We start from the raw sequence: 15274 nt of genomic DNA on the forward strand, positions 1-15274 counted from the left end.
CATAGCATCAGGAATACATAACAGTGGTTAATTACATTTATATGGCCAAAACCACACACTGATTTGATTTACAGAATGGGCATCCCATTTACATCTCAAGCCAGCCACAGCCTCAGAAATCTTTGCAAAAAGGAAACATAAACTGTCAATTTGTCTTCTTTTAGGTTTAATATTTTACATAAAGCATCTGTATTTGTTCCATAAAAATCTTTAAAATGAGTTTCTTAATTAGTTTTTGGTTTTAAAGAACTATATTGGATAAGGCAGTTTTCACTATAAGTGAATTTAATAGAAAAGTCTTCCTCTCTGCAGTAATCAACATTGTTCAGGAGTCACATGGTACTTTTAGACCTCTTTTACATGTCAACTTGTGACAAATATAAAACATGTCAGATTTTGTATTTTCTTTGGGAATATTTGATCAGTTTCATCTGTGACTTAGCATTATTCTGTATCAGATGTTAATTCAGCAGTAGTTGTGTAAACTTATGAAGCAGCTATCAAGATAAGCCTTTCTTAATTGTCCCTCACAGTGAAGGGAAGTATGAATCCACCACATAAGTACTGTCTTCTTGGAAACATCACCACTTCTTGCATGATTATGTACTTAACTTTCTATTAACTCAATCTAGAGAGATTATTTTCAAGTACTGTCTTCTCAACTTTTTTTGTTTTGGCAGATAGCCAGGTTTTTCCTATTAAAGAATTTCTGGAGTGTGCCCTATTCAGGATAATACACTGTTTTAGAATTGTTTTATATGATATGTACATTTTTATCACATTTGTAAATTTACATTGACTGCTGACTAACAGCAGATATTCCCTTTAAGATTTATTCTGTCTATAGGATCATAGATGTTAAGCTGCATGGATACATCTCAGCAGAATCATAAGTGTGATTTTATGCTAATAAAACACAGTAATTTTGTACATTTTTAAATAAGGATTTAAATGTTTAAGAATTAGGAATTTGTATTTTCATTGCTGAAAGAGGAAAATGTTTAAATAGCCTAGGTTCGCAATCTTAGACTAGACCAGTCGATTTTATTACCTTAAATTGGAGTATGGAGCAAAAGGGAAGTGACAACCTAAAGCTTCTAAGATTAATATAACTTTCATCTAGCAAAATTTAGGTAAAAAAAAATATTATTGCACATATCAGCTAAAATTTCCAAGTGGCAAACAGTATGTTTACAGTTTGTTGAATAACCAAATGAAGGCTTTAAAGGCCCAGGAACCTACTCAACACCTATCTTGCTGTTTGTTTTAAACAGAACTGTCCTTTTTTATTTTTACTCAGCTAAATTCCATTATAGGCAAGTTTTACTAGGTTTCCATTTATTTTTGTTTTTTAAAAGTTGCTTTTTTTTCAATCGATTTCTAATTTAACAATGTCACAAATATTTTTAAAGCTTCTTTTTTGGAAGAAATAAGACTTTAGTTTTGCTACCCAAAACAAAAACACTTAAAAATTGTAAAAAACTTTTTAGTACTTTGTAGTGATATATTTTTGATGCTCTCTAGAGGAGTACATTCATGTTAAGGATATATATGACAAGTTTTTTAATAAATCGCCATTTATATTTCTTCTACATATTTTTAAATCAATAATCATTTCATGAACATGTTGTAGATGATTGGTAAATTACCAACACATTAAGATACTTTCCTAGACAGAAAAAACACTTCATTCTGCTTTTATTTTTTTATTAGATGATAAAACTTTATACAATATGCTTGCTCTGTCTCAGGTTTCATCACAATAGTCAAATTATTCTAAGCAATATTATCCACGATATATCACTGCCAAAAGAACTAGTTTAAATTTGGGGGCTTACATTGTTCTTATGATCCATTCTACATAAGTGAGCATAGATAATAAAGTTTTAAAGTTGGAAGGAACTTTATGGGTCATCCTAGTTCATCCTCTCATCATCCGTGACCAATAATCATTCTGTTTCTTACTGGATATTCATTGGAACATAAAATTTATGTTGATTATTTTTGCCATGGAAAATTGGCACCCCTGATGTTTTCTTTAAGTTTGGTTTTACTTCTCCATACTACTTTTGATTGCATTTTGGAGTACTGACAACCATAGGAACTTATCATCCTCTACCTCTGTAGCACAAATCCATTGATGCTTGGGACCTTGAAGAATAAATGCATTCTTGACATCTGTAAAAGCATTTGAGTACACTAATTAATTTTTACAGGGTAACAATCAAAAGAAAAAATATTTTAAAATTCAAAAATTAAGTCATCTTTAAGAATTTTTGAAATCTTAAAAGAGATCCAGAACAAATACAAATGTAGTTTATAATGCCCTAAAATTATGAATAATTCAAATATCTAAAGTACTACTTTTATATCATAGTTATTGTAATTAGCAGTTGTTTTAAAGACTAAATGATAGATGATGAAATGTTCTTTAATTCCTTGTTTCAGCCCCTCCAGAAGGAACTGGAAATAGTGACAGACTTTACTAATAAGTTATTGTAGGTAGAGATATTGAGAACTAGACCTAGACAACCTTGGTATGAGGGCCAGTGACAGAATTAAGCTGCTACCTGGCTGAGTACCTGCTATCTATTAGGTTATGTAGCAGTGTTCTTGTTATCATGGTGGGAGGGAACTTAAAGGAGATATGTTTAATACGCTATTTAACCATACCCAGTAATTATAGGTAACTGACTCCTTTTACCTGAGTTTGTCTTCTAGGTGGAAATATTTATTTCCACACTTGGTGTACATTTTTTCTCAGGCTCAGATTTAGAATGGACTGAAACCATTGGGAAGTAGCCCTTTTAGTTTAGGGGTTGGTTATTTTTCTAAGATCTTGGTTCCACCTTTAACCTTAAACCCTGTCTTTACATGCAGTGAAGAATATTAGAATGAGAGATGTTACATTCACATTGTTTGGCTTAACAGAAATATAGGAAAGAGATACGGATCCTCTTAATCTTGGGAAGTAGAGTGTAGGGTAATAACTAAAAATAGGTTGTCCTATAATATGCTGAAATAAAAAAGAAAAAAACAGGTACAATAGTTTGTTTTTTTTTTTTTTTTTTTTTTTTTTTTTTGAGACAGAGTCTTGCTTTGTTGCCTAGGCTAGAGTGAGTGCCATGGCATCAGCCTAGCTCACAGCAACCTCAAACTCCTGGGCTCAAGCGATCCTTCTGTCTCAGCCTCCCAAGTAGCTGGGACTACAGGCATGAGCCACCATGCCCGGCTAATTTTTTCTATATATATTAGTTGGCCAATTAGTTTCTTTCTATTTATAGTAGAGACGGGGTCTTGCTCTTGCTCAGGCTGGTTTCGAACTCCCGACCTCGAGCTATCCGCCCGCCTCGGCCTCCCAGAGAGCTAGGATTACAGGCGTGAGCCACCGCGCCCGGCCTGGTACAATAGTTTTAAGTAGGATATCTTATGACATCATTTCTGTTGCAATCATTATAAATAAAATGTTTAAGTTACTAAGCATCCTATACAAAGTATGTTGATTCCTTTATTTAAAAAAGAAAACACAAAACTCCCAATTTAAATGCAAACTTAAGAAAAGGTACAGTCCAATCTGTTATAATACCTAGTCCCAGTAGAATGGAAAAGTAATAAATAAATATCTGAAATATACTTCAAAGCTGTAGCACCTTCAGACAGTATAGAATAGTGGTTAAGAGCTCCAGCTCTCATGTCAGACTGCTGCAAAGAATTCACGATAATGTGAGGTTTTACCTCCCATTGTGGTTTTTGAAAGCTGCTTTCCTAATGTTCAGAGCGCATGTCTGAAAATGCCAGTACTCCTGTCTTTTGCTATTTCATAGGTAAATGAAAGCTTATATTATTTCATGAAATCCTAATACTTGGGAAATTATTTGCTAACCGGTAAATTATAATTCCCCTCAGTCCTTTTCCTACTTTTTTATTGGTTAATGAGCTTTGTGTAATATAGCTATAGTATTTGTCTTTTGGAAGGAAAAGAATACATACACTTAGAATCTGGAATATCTTCTACAAATATCCTATGAAGGGCCACTGATGCAATGAACTGGTAGTTGGTTTTTGAAGTCCTTTCAAATGGAGTATGAGATGTTCCCCGACTAGACACAAGCAGTGTATCATTGAAGAGAAAAAGGCTGAGGTCACGGATGTGTTCATAGAGCCTGGGTTAAAATGAAGAAGGGACAGATTTAGTAACATAGGTACACACATGTTTGTACCTATGTTACTAGTTAACATAGGTACCTATGGTTACTAGTTAACCGTTTTGAAACTGATTAGCCATTAGTCAAGGTTTTTATCCCACTATAGACCTTTTTAGCAGCTTGTTGAAGTTCTCAGTATAATATTCCTCCTGATGTGATTAGTCCCTTCTCTGTCTTAGACCAAAACTGTGGGCCATCAGGATTCCTGGTGGAGTGGTTTGAGCTTGTCCATTGGGCAAGTATTTTATAATCAATGTGGGAAAGATGAACACTGAACTTTTCCTCCCTTATGAAATGAATCAAATTATAGCTGTGGTGGTAAACTTTGGTGTTTTGATGTATTGGGGCAATCCAAAGAAAATAAGTTTTTGTGGCATGCGGTATCTTAGTAGAAAGCATTAAACTGCTAGGTAGAAGTAAATATAAAAATTTTTACTTTAGATTGGAAAGAAATTGATAGGTAACTTAATATACTTTATCAGTATGGAAGGTAAAAATCAAATAGTTCTTTATTTTCACTGAGGTTGCTACAGTGGTCAACTGTAAGCATATTTATCAAGGGGCAAAATTTGATGTCCTCAACCTCCCATCTGTTATTCTCTTTGTTCTTCTGTTGCTGGAGCCTGGTCACTGTGTCTGGCAGGTCTCACTGGGCTCTAGTGTGGGCTGTCCATCCTGTGTGAGTACTCTAGCCAAGCACCAGGTGATACACAGGGAGGAGCTGGGGAGACCCCGTCCCACCGCCCCCCAGGAATGGCTAAGTGAAGCAAGCTAAATGTTTTAATGGAAGATAATTTTTTTTTTCCTTTTAGAAACATCAAGCAACCCTAAGGAAGTTACTCTAAAGAATAGTCAATTTATTTATGCTTGTTCAGGGGAATCTCTTATTTTTTAATCTTCACCATTTTTGTTTAATTTTTAAATTGTCAGTATAGAACATAAAGTGTTACCAAATGCTTAAGTGACATCCGCCTCTTAGGTTTTTACTTAGTGTACCCTCTTTTCCCTCCACTTTTCCACTCTGGTTGGCTCATTCTTCTCTTCGCTCAGGTCACCCAAGTTCTCAACCTAGCACACATAATCCTTTCACTCTTTGTACTTGCTCAGGTAATCACATCTGTTTATGGGGAGGTTGCCATTACTTTATGAAAATGCTAAGATTATCCCCACTTTTTTCCTGCTTTCTTTCCTAGCAATGGCAGTCTCTTCAAGCTAACTGGTATAACTTTAATTCATTCTTTTTAATGGCTAAACAGTACTTCATGGTGTGGATGAACCATCATTCATTCAACTTTTCCCCTCTTGATGAGTGTCCACTTTTGGTGGACTTTTGCTTTATCTGGAGGCTTGGATCCCTTCCCTTTTTTCTCTTCCTCTCCCTCTTCACTTGTTTTTTCTATAAATGATGTTGCAATAAACTGATTCCTTACATATAAACAAATGCCTTACATCTGCTGTTACTTAGATAGGATTCCTGAGAGTAGGACTGATAAAGGGTACAGTAGTCATCATTTATCCATGGTTTGGTTTTTCACAGTTTCAGTTACCGGTGGTCAACCAAGGTCTGAAAAATTCCATATATAAACATACACATAACTTTTATTACAGTACATTGTTATAATTGTTCTATTTTATTACCCGTGACTGCTGTTAATCTTTTACAGTACCTAATTTACAAATTAAACTTTATCATAGGCTTTATCATATACATGTATGTATAAGAAAAAGTGTAGTATTTTTAGGGTTCGGTACTCTCCAAGGTTTCAGGCATCCACTGGGGTCTTGGAACATATCCCCAGTGGATAAGGGGAGGCCATTGTATATATTTTTATCAAAGACTTCCAGGCTATTCTCCATAAAAGCACTATAATTCACATAACTCACTTTATATGATAATGACTCCGACTGGTACATAGTACAAACTTTAATTTGCATCTGAATTACCTGATGATTTTGTCAAAATGCAAATTCTGAGTCAGTAGAGCTAGGGTGGCCTAAGATTGTATTTCTAGCAAGCTCCCTGATGGTGCTGAGTCCACTGATCTGCAGGCCACACTTGGAGCAGTAAGGCACTTAAGCATTTATTGGTTATAGCCATGCCTAAGAACTGGGCAAAGGACTGGATGGGGAGCTACAACATTTCAAGGGGTACTGTGTTTTAGTTTCAGCTATTTGGAGATTGTTAGGAAGTAGGAGTTGTTTTAGGTGTATGGATAGATGAAAATGCAGTGGTCACCCAACCACAGCGCAACTCATCCTTTCAAACCCTTCCTTTCTGTCTTTGGTGACGACTTAGGCTGGAAGGAGTGAAGTCCTTCACATTTATTGATACCTTGTAAGAAATAATATTCTAAATCAAGTTGATAGGTTATTCTAAGGATAATGGAGTGTACTAAACTCTAGAGAAAAGGGAGAGAGGAAGCAGGAGAGGCAGGGGTGCATTTGCAATGCTCTGGGCAGTATGGGGTGAGTGACTACTTTAAATAGGCAAAAGAATTCTACCATGTTTTGCTTTTTTAGCAGGGAAAAGGAACAATATTTTTATCATATCCCTGATATGAACAGTTATTTCTCCTATCACAAGATTAGAAAAATGTTTAAAGTTGTAATAAAACTTTGCTGTTTTATCTGAATTATCAGGGAAGATGCTTACAGAGTGCTTTGAAGAAGTGGCATTCAAAAGGGTGCTTGCTTTGGTCGATAGGTGTTCTGTTCTTTTCCTTTGGGAAGGACAACATTGAGAGCAGAGGTAATTGAAAGAGAATTAAGAGTTTTGTGACCACTTGGACCAGGTGGGCGACTGGCCCAGGGAAGGGAAGGGGCAGCCTCCCTGACCTGAGCTCAGGATGCTTAGTAGGGAGGCCTTTTGTAATCTTAGGACATGAGTGAGGGAAAGATAAACACACGAGAGTTTATTTTAATCTGATTGTGAGAGTGCTATTTAAAACACACACACACACACACACACGATTTTTATCTAGAAAAAGTTTTTCAAAAGCCATTCACTAAATTAAGCCCCCCTAGATCTCTCCCAACAATTTCCATGCACAGACAAAACACCAGGTTTAAAAAAAATTAACAATTCCTCTAAATATGCAAAAGTAAATATAACTGTCCCTCAGTGTCCATGGGGATTTGGTCCAAGGACCTCCTTTGATACCAAAATCCAAGGATGCTCGAGTCTCTAATATAAAATGGTATAGAATTTGCATATAACCCATACATATCCTTCCATATACTTTAAATCATGTCTAGATTACTTACGATGCCTAATACAATGGAAATGCTCTGTAAATAGTTGCACCGTATTGGTTTTTTAATTTGTTTTTAGTTCTTTTGAAAGCTTTTGATCCTTGGTTGTCTGAATGCAGAGATGCGGATCCCACAGGTGTGGAAGGCCAACTGTGATTTCACCTTTAATACTGACATAAGGGAGCCGCTGAAGTAGATTCTCCTGGTGTTTCTGAAATGCCTCTGCTCACACTCAGAATCAACTCCAACGGTGTTTTTTTCCCCCTGAACTTTGATAGGGTTTCTTTCCTTATTTATAGATAGGTTCAATGACTCGGCATAATGGAACACAGCTGCTATAACATAAATTCTTAACTCCATTCTAGAAGTGTTTTGTTGTTAAAGACTACACCAGCCAGCCCAAAGACAGAAAGGCACAAAGTACCTAACTTCTATCAATACATAAAACTTTAAAAGAAATTTTCAGGATAGAAACTTTGGAATGAACAGACAACAGGAGCTGACCTGCGCCAAAACTGTTTATCACCTAGTGCCTCGACACCCACACACTGACTGCTGGATCACAGTGGCTTTTTAGCTCCCCAGAAGAATCAATTCTGAACCAGAGTCTAGTGTCCCTGAGAAGTCTGGATACCCTTTCCCCAATGCAAAGTCACACTGGTAAATGACCGTAGGTCCCTCTGGGGAAGGCTAAGAGTAAAGTTAAAGAGTAAAGGCCTTTTTGGCAGTGTAGCAAGTAGAGTCTTTCCTCGAGGGGACTCTGGGTCTGGGAAGTGGAGGGCCCTATTTGGTGATTAAGGCCAGGCCTCTAGTCACCGGTTTTTAGAGAGCTCCACTTCTGTGACTTCGGATAGACCCCACTGGAAAAAAAACAGCATGCTTAAAATTCAGCAAGCCTAAAGTCACATAAATGAAAATCAGTGTTTCTGAAAAAACAATACAATTAAGTTCCAAGGTACATAATGTATACTAAAACCTTAACATACCCAAAACTCTGGGCTGTGTCCACAGAGGAACAAATGCTCTCTGAAGTTGCTAGCTCTTAAAATGATTCTCTTACTTCATCCCTATCCTAAAGTTTTTCATTTAGAATGTAAACATTTACTTGTTCTGTCATAGCTCTTGTTAACTAATTATCTGTTTAATATTGCTGCTATGTTGGTGAGTGATTATGAGGAAGGCTTTGTTCATCTTTCCACCTGCCAGTCTAATTGGTGGGAACAGCACTGCCAGTGCACTGAGACCTGGTTCTGAATTCCAGACTAGCACTTAAAAGGTCTGTGACCTCAGGCAATTTAAGTCAGATTCCTGTAACAGAGGGAGTGGCCTGGAAAAAACAGCAAAAATATTTTCTGTCTCTTTAAAAACATCCTCCACTCCTTTTTGAAAACTAAAGCCTGCATCCCTGCCTTAGGCCAGTGGTTGGGAGGGGCAGGGTAAGTCTTTTGTTTATTTGTACAACAGGAGATGGCCAAGCTCTGACCTGGTGAAGGGAGGTCACAAGATTGTCTTCAGCTGAGGAGGGATGATCAACTATAGTTGATAGTATATAGAATCATCAACTATAGTTGAATAGTAATTACCTGAACCTGAGAACACAAACCTTTAAAAGCTCTGTATTCCTGTGGAAGGTTCAGGACATTTGGCTTTTAAGATGAGAAGGTGTCCTGTTTTTCCTCCTTTGCTGGCAAAGTAAATCTCTTTCCTCCTCCCCAAAACACTTGTCCTAGTTCTGATTTGGCTTCATGGACAAGTGCCGGGTTCCTCAGTAACATTCTACCTGCCTCACCACGTGATTGTAATAAATGTGTCAAATGAGAGCAGTTAAAACATGATAAACTGTAAGGTATACTCATGTGAATCAGTTCTACATGTATAAATATAAGCAGAGTGTTTTTCCTCCAAGTAAAAATTCCTGATGGAAATCATAGGAATGCCTTTTCTTGGGATTTTATGTGATTTTCTAAAAAGGTTGCAGGCTAATACTGATTGATATCTTTTAGAATATGACCCTGTTAGCATTTACTTCAAATATTAATGTGAAATTACATTTGTATTTATTGTCAAATGGAATCACTGAGAAAGTACTGTTGACCTAAAAGATAGAAATTGAGGCAAAATCAATATAAGTAAAGAGCTTATTTGGGCCAAGCTTAAGGATTGCAAATCAAGAGCTTAGATTCAAATTGCCTTGAATATACACTCCAATTAGCAGCAGTTGCAAGTGGATTTTCAAAGGAAAAGAAGGGCTGTAATCCCAGTACTTTAGGTGGTCAAGGCAGGAGGATCGTTTGAGGCCAGGAGTTTGAAACCAGCCTGGGTAACATAGTGAGACCCTGTCTCTACAAAAAAAATTTAAAAATTAGTTGGACAAAGTGGCAGTGTGCCTGTAGTCCCAGCTACTTGGGAGGCCAGGAGTTGAGGAAGAAGAGTTTCTGAGTTGTTTACCAAGAATTTACATTTAAATAACAAGCTTTTCATTAACTATACATTGTTCTTTATATTTCATATTCCAGGAGCATGAAAATTGTGGGTGAGGCATCTACCGTACTCAGGAACAAAATGCCTTTAAACAATTGCCTCCAGTCATGGGTGCAAGTTCAGGGTGAGGAATGACTGAAGTTCCACACTTAATGTCTCTCGGGACCTGATAAATTTTGCACATACCTCACATACCTAGCTGACTGCTCTGAGCTATTTTTCTTTTATCAGCACCTACTAAATATAAATCTTCATAATTAGAGTGCAAAATAATTTTGTATTGTTCTCAAAATACTCTGTTGTTCAAATACTGAAGATACAAATACAAAATTCTGATAACTGAGGCTACCAGCTTCCATTTAACATATAGAGCTTGAAAATTGTTAATCCCATCCTCACAACAAAAAAGAATCTGAGAAATTCAGAATCAACAACTTTTCTCAGACCTGTCAGAGAATTGAGGTCACAGGGTAAACCATCACCACCTCAAAAGCTGAAGAGACAAACAGTTACAGAGAATCACAGTTTATCAGAATCAGAAACTGCCAGAGCCAGCCTGGAATAGGAATACTTAAAGGGTAATTGACTACTTGCAGGAGATTGAGTGTGGACTAGTGTAAGCAATTAAAACCTCTGCGGCTCCCATAGCGGTGTATTTTGCCTCCAGGAGCTCACTGGGTTCTCACTGTGAAGAGCTGAGAAAAATCTCCTACTTCTTCCTGGGGCAGTACCATTTTGAAATGAGCCTAGAAAGTTTTGTTCCCCTTAACAAAAGGCCTGCCCTCAAGGGAAACTTTTATCAGAAACTAACCAACCTGGGAGAAGGGAGATACTCAACTCTAGCCACTTCTAGCCTTCCTGTCTCAGAGGTGGAAAAAGAAAAAAAAAAAAAGCTTATGACCTCAATGTGAAAGAAAAACAAACAAACAAACAAACAAAAAAAGCTGAGAGGCATTTATGAAGGTCACAGCCCAGAAGCGAAAGTCTCATTAAAAAACTGAAAACTGATCATAGAACTGTAGAATGTTTCCCCTCCTCTCACATTTTACTACCAAAGCAGCACTCCTGTATGATACAGTGGAATAACAGCAGAAAGAAGTGTGACGCTCAGACCCTATTTAAGAAGGAATCTCTAGGGAAGCGCAAAGACAATAAAGGAGACAAAAGCAAGGACCCAAGAGAGAACCGTAGCCTCTGACACCAACCTATGATAAGCAGCGAATGAAACTGAGGGCTAATCCGATTAAGCCCTCCAAACTTAACCTGCCTTACCTGCTTTTAATAGCTTCTAGTTGATCTTAAAACTCCCACTAGCTTCCTTATAGATAACATCTCTGGCTGTGGGTCACTATAGTAACAGGTGCTTTAAAAGTTGATTTTCAGAAACTAGAGGGTAGCTCTTGTTCAGTTCAAGCCAATTGAGATCACTGATCCTTCAACTGGGCCTGCACGAATGCCAGAAGAGTGACCTTTTAACATCAGATACCCAAAAACTCTACCCCCAGATCATGCTAAAATGCTGCCATTTCCTGCACTTAGATCCTATGAAAAGATATGTAGCTTGATTACACTTGCACAGAAACTCCGATTACCTCACCTTTTCTACCAGCCATTCGGTTTTCCCCACACCCCACTTTCTATGCCATAAGTACTCCAAGCCCTATTTTCAAGAGGCATATTTGAGATTTGTTCTCCTGTCTCCTCACAGAGTGGCCTTGTGAATAAAATCTTTTCTCTTCTGCAAAGCCCATTGCCACAGTAATTGGCTTTCTGCTTGCAGGCATAATAAACCCGATCACTGACATAAACACAACCTAACTCTTAGTCAGATAAATACAAAACCTCACAATAAAAGCCTGTTTAGCTCAGTTCCTTTTACCTGATGCATCATGTCTGACTTTCAACAAAAAATCACAAAGCATACCAATAGGCAAAAACATACTGAAAAGACAGGGCAAACATCAGAACTAGCCTCAGATATGGAAGATATTTTGGAATTATCAGATTCAGAATTCAACTATAATTAATATGTTAAGGGCTCTAACAGAAAAAATGGACAACATGCAAGAACAGATGGGTAATGTAAGGAGAGAGACAGAAAATCTAAGAAAGAATTAAAAGGAAATGCTAGAAATAGAAAATATCATAACAGAAATGAAGAATGCCTTTGGTGGGCTCATTGATAGACTGGACACAGCCAAGGAAAGAATCAGTGAGCATGAAGACATGGCAATAGACTCTTGCCAAACTGAAAAGCAGAGAAAAAAGACCATGGGGAAAAAAAAAACCAGACTATCCAAGCAATGGCGACAATTACAAAAGACATAATGTATGTGTAATGGGAATACCAGAAGAAGAAGACAAAGAAAGGAATAGAAGAAATATTTGGAGTAATAATGGCTGAAAACTTTTCAAAATTATTGATGTGGAGATGGATTTGAGAACTTCCTCCCATCTCCTCATATGGCACCTGAGATATTAAACTCTGTCTCTGTTGTAATCCTTGCTCTCTCAGCATATTGGCTTCCTCTTGAGCAGCAGGCAGTGAACCTGGTAAGGCTGTAACAAAACAGGGGCTCATCTGGGATAGCCCTGGTGGACACTTTCCTGAGGTTCTGCAGCCTCTAACCAGTGGGGCAGACTGAGATGTGCCCTAGTGGCCACTCAGTTCTGTTGGGCTGAGAGCCATCTCTGGTGCCGTCCCTGACATTGTTGACCCATGGTGCTTGGAGCTGTTCATAGTGGAGAAAGGTCTCTGGAACTAGAAGACCACCTGGTGAGTATTCAAAGTGCACATAGCACCCCACCTCCTCCTTCCAATTTTTAGCCTCTCTGGAGGCATTGTGGCTCCCTCATGGGTCTTGGTTGGCTTTCCGTACATTATAGGAAGAGTCTTGTCTTGGGGAGACTTCTCCCTAACTGGGGGGAGAATAGAGAGTCTGTCTGGAAGAATACTCTTGAATTTTGGGTTTCACTTGTTTTGTAAGGCATTTGTGCTTTGATATGTATGTTTATGTGACTCCCTTTCCTCCTAGAAATAATGTTTTCCCTATTGCTCTGTCTTTCTGTGTTGGTCATAAAAGGTCCCATTCATAAGAAGCTTTTGTTGCCTCAACTTTTTTTGCTATCTTAGCCTATTTCTGGAAGAATGAGGGGATCTTTGGATTACATCTGGAGAGGCTGTTGGGTTAGCTCACTTTAAAATAAGTACATCGTTAAAAAATGTAATGGCCAAAGTGGATCCTTTAGGTTAAAGCCTCCTCAATTTAAAAAATAGATTTTAGAGATTCCTTATTCTAAAAATTGTCTTAATTTGTATTTATGAAAAGATCAGAACTAAAAGAACACATAACGATTTCATGGCTAGCCTTAGGAATTCTCTTGACAAAATTTAAGAGCAAATATCTAAAACAAAGATAAAAATCTTTTGAACACTGCTTCTGTGGGAATAATGGTGGAGGTCAATTTACCTTGTAGCCTAGTGGTTAAAGTTCTGTGCTTTCACCACAGCAGCTTAAGTTTGATTCCCCGGTGAGGGTTGAGCCTGTCCTGAGTTGATGTTTGTGTAACTTTTGTCAATTGTTGATTATTTTCCCTCTGCAAACAGCTTTTGATTACCTGTAATCTGCTTCTAGACATTTATGTATACATGGTCAGCTGAGGTGCTGAGACCCTAGAAAATATACCCAGACAGAAACGTGGGTCACACCCAGTTTACAGCTATTGAGACCTTCCTTTTTTCGAGCTGTTTTTGTGAATTTTTTTGTATCCCATAGAAACTGTTTTCCACCTCTTTGTAGACACCTATTGCTTCCTTGATTAATTATAAGTTAGGTTGAGGCTTACCAGTTTCACTTAGATGGGTACTTCAACTAAAAAGTTCAAAAGCAAAAATGTCAGCTGTTTGTCCTGGCTGAAGTCAGCTCCATTTCCTTCTTTGTTAATCACTGAGCTTTGGCCAATCAAAGGCAGCCAACTGTTCAAACTGTGTTTAAATCAGGCAAACACTGAGTTGTAACCAACGCAGCTGTTTCTCTACTTCATTTCCATTCCCTGTACCTCATTTTGCCTTTGCTGTCCAGGAATCTTCTTCAACCATGTGGCAGAGCGGGAGTCTCTCTGAACCTGGTCTGGTTCAGGAGCTTCCCGTTTCATGAATTGTTCTTACCTCGTTTAAACTCTGTTAAATCTAATTTTTCAGAAGTGCGTTTTGAAATAGAACTCCCAGAGACCCCCAGGAGTGCCAAGTGAACAAGTGAGGTACCTGTGGGCCCATTGTGTCCACTGCTCTCTCCAAGTAACTGGGGCTTGTGGGTAAGTTCTCTCTTGGATTCCAAACCCCACACACTTGTGTTTTGAGCTCTCCAAGTTCGTTTAAGCAAATTTTTAATCCTAACTGGTTCAGAAGTCACCATACAAACTGGACTGGTTCTGGGATTAGATTGGATCCAGTAATTAACTGGCTCAGATCCAGTTAGAGGCCTCAGATGTCTCACTGGGTCAGATGGAAACTGGCAGTAAATGGCAAAACTACAGGGGTTGTGAACTCCAACTTTCAGGAATTCGCAGAGATGTCTGTGTTCTATCCCTTTGTTCCTTTTTCCTGCATATTTGGGTTAGGAACGGAAAAATCACTGTCTGAATCAATCATGGAATCTGAGAGCCAAAGCCAAGATTCAAGGTAAAAATGGGATCCTTAATTCCTGAAGAACTGAGTACTCTACTTTGTGCCTACACCTACCTATCCAGCCCCAGAAGCATCAAATGCTTACAGAAACGTTCCAGATGGACAGCTCTATGAGGGCCTTCAAATTAGTATCATCTGGGGATGCCTAATGATGTGCAGAAGCTTGCAAAAAGATTTAAAAGTGTCTTTACAAAAGGCAAATAAAAAGCTTAAATGACTAATTAATATAAAAAATCAAACCTGCTAACCTTTTGGCTTAGTTACTATCCTGCCCCAAAGGCGAAAAGGAAGTTATACTGGATAGAGTATTTACAAAAGGTAGGCCCTGAGGTAAGAGACATTTGCTTCTTTTTTGGATCTATCCATGCTAAGTCCAGGTATAGAAATGCCTTTTTCTTAACCCCATTTCTTACTGGACTTCACCCCAGATTCAGTAATTTTGGGTAGAAAATGGCAGCAAAGTTAAAAAGACCACCTACCTAAAACACATCTTTTTGGCATTTAATCGGATTTTTTTTTTTTTTGACACAGGGTTTAACTCTGTTGTCCAGACTGAAGTGCAGTGACGTCCTCATAGCTCACTGCAACCTCAAACTCACGGGTTTGGGTGATCCTCCTGCCTTAGCCTCCCAAGTGGCTGGGGCTGCAG

General features: G+C 38.0%; 1 protein-coding gene across 1 annotated transcript in view; it reads right to left on the bottom strand.

The window, feature by feature from the left end:
• Positions 1–3: 3 nt before the first annotated feature.
• ECT2L (epithelial cell transforming 2 like) overlaps positions 4–15274 on the bottom strand; it is a 90069-nt gene continuing 74798 nt past the window's right edge. The window contains exons 20-21 of the mRNA XM_076002922.1: positions 3991–4163; positions 4–2178 (exon numbers count right to left, since the gene is read on the bottom strand). Coding sequence (XP_075859037.1) covers positions 2051–2178; positions 3991–4163 — 301 coding nt within the window. The 3' untranslated portion in view covers positions 4–2050. The remainder of the gene's footprint in view (positions 2179–3990; positions 4164–15274) is intronic.

The sequence above is a fragment of the Microcebus murinus genome, chromosome 5 (assembly GCF_040939455.1).
Source record: "Microcebus murinus isolate Inina chromosome 5, M.murinus_Inina_mat1.0, whole genome shotgun sequence".
Lineage (NCBI taxonomy): Eukaryota > Metazoa > Chordata > Mammalia > Primates > Cheirogaleidae > Microcebus > Microcebus murinus.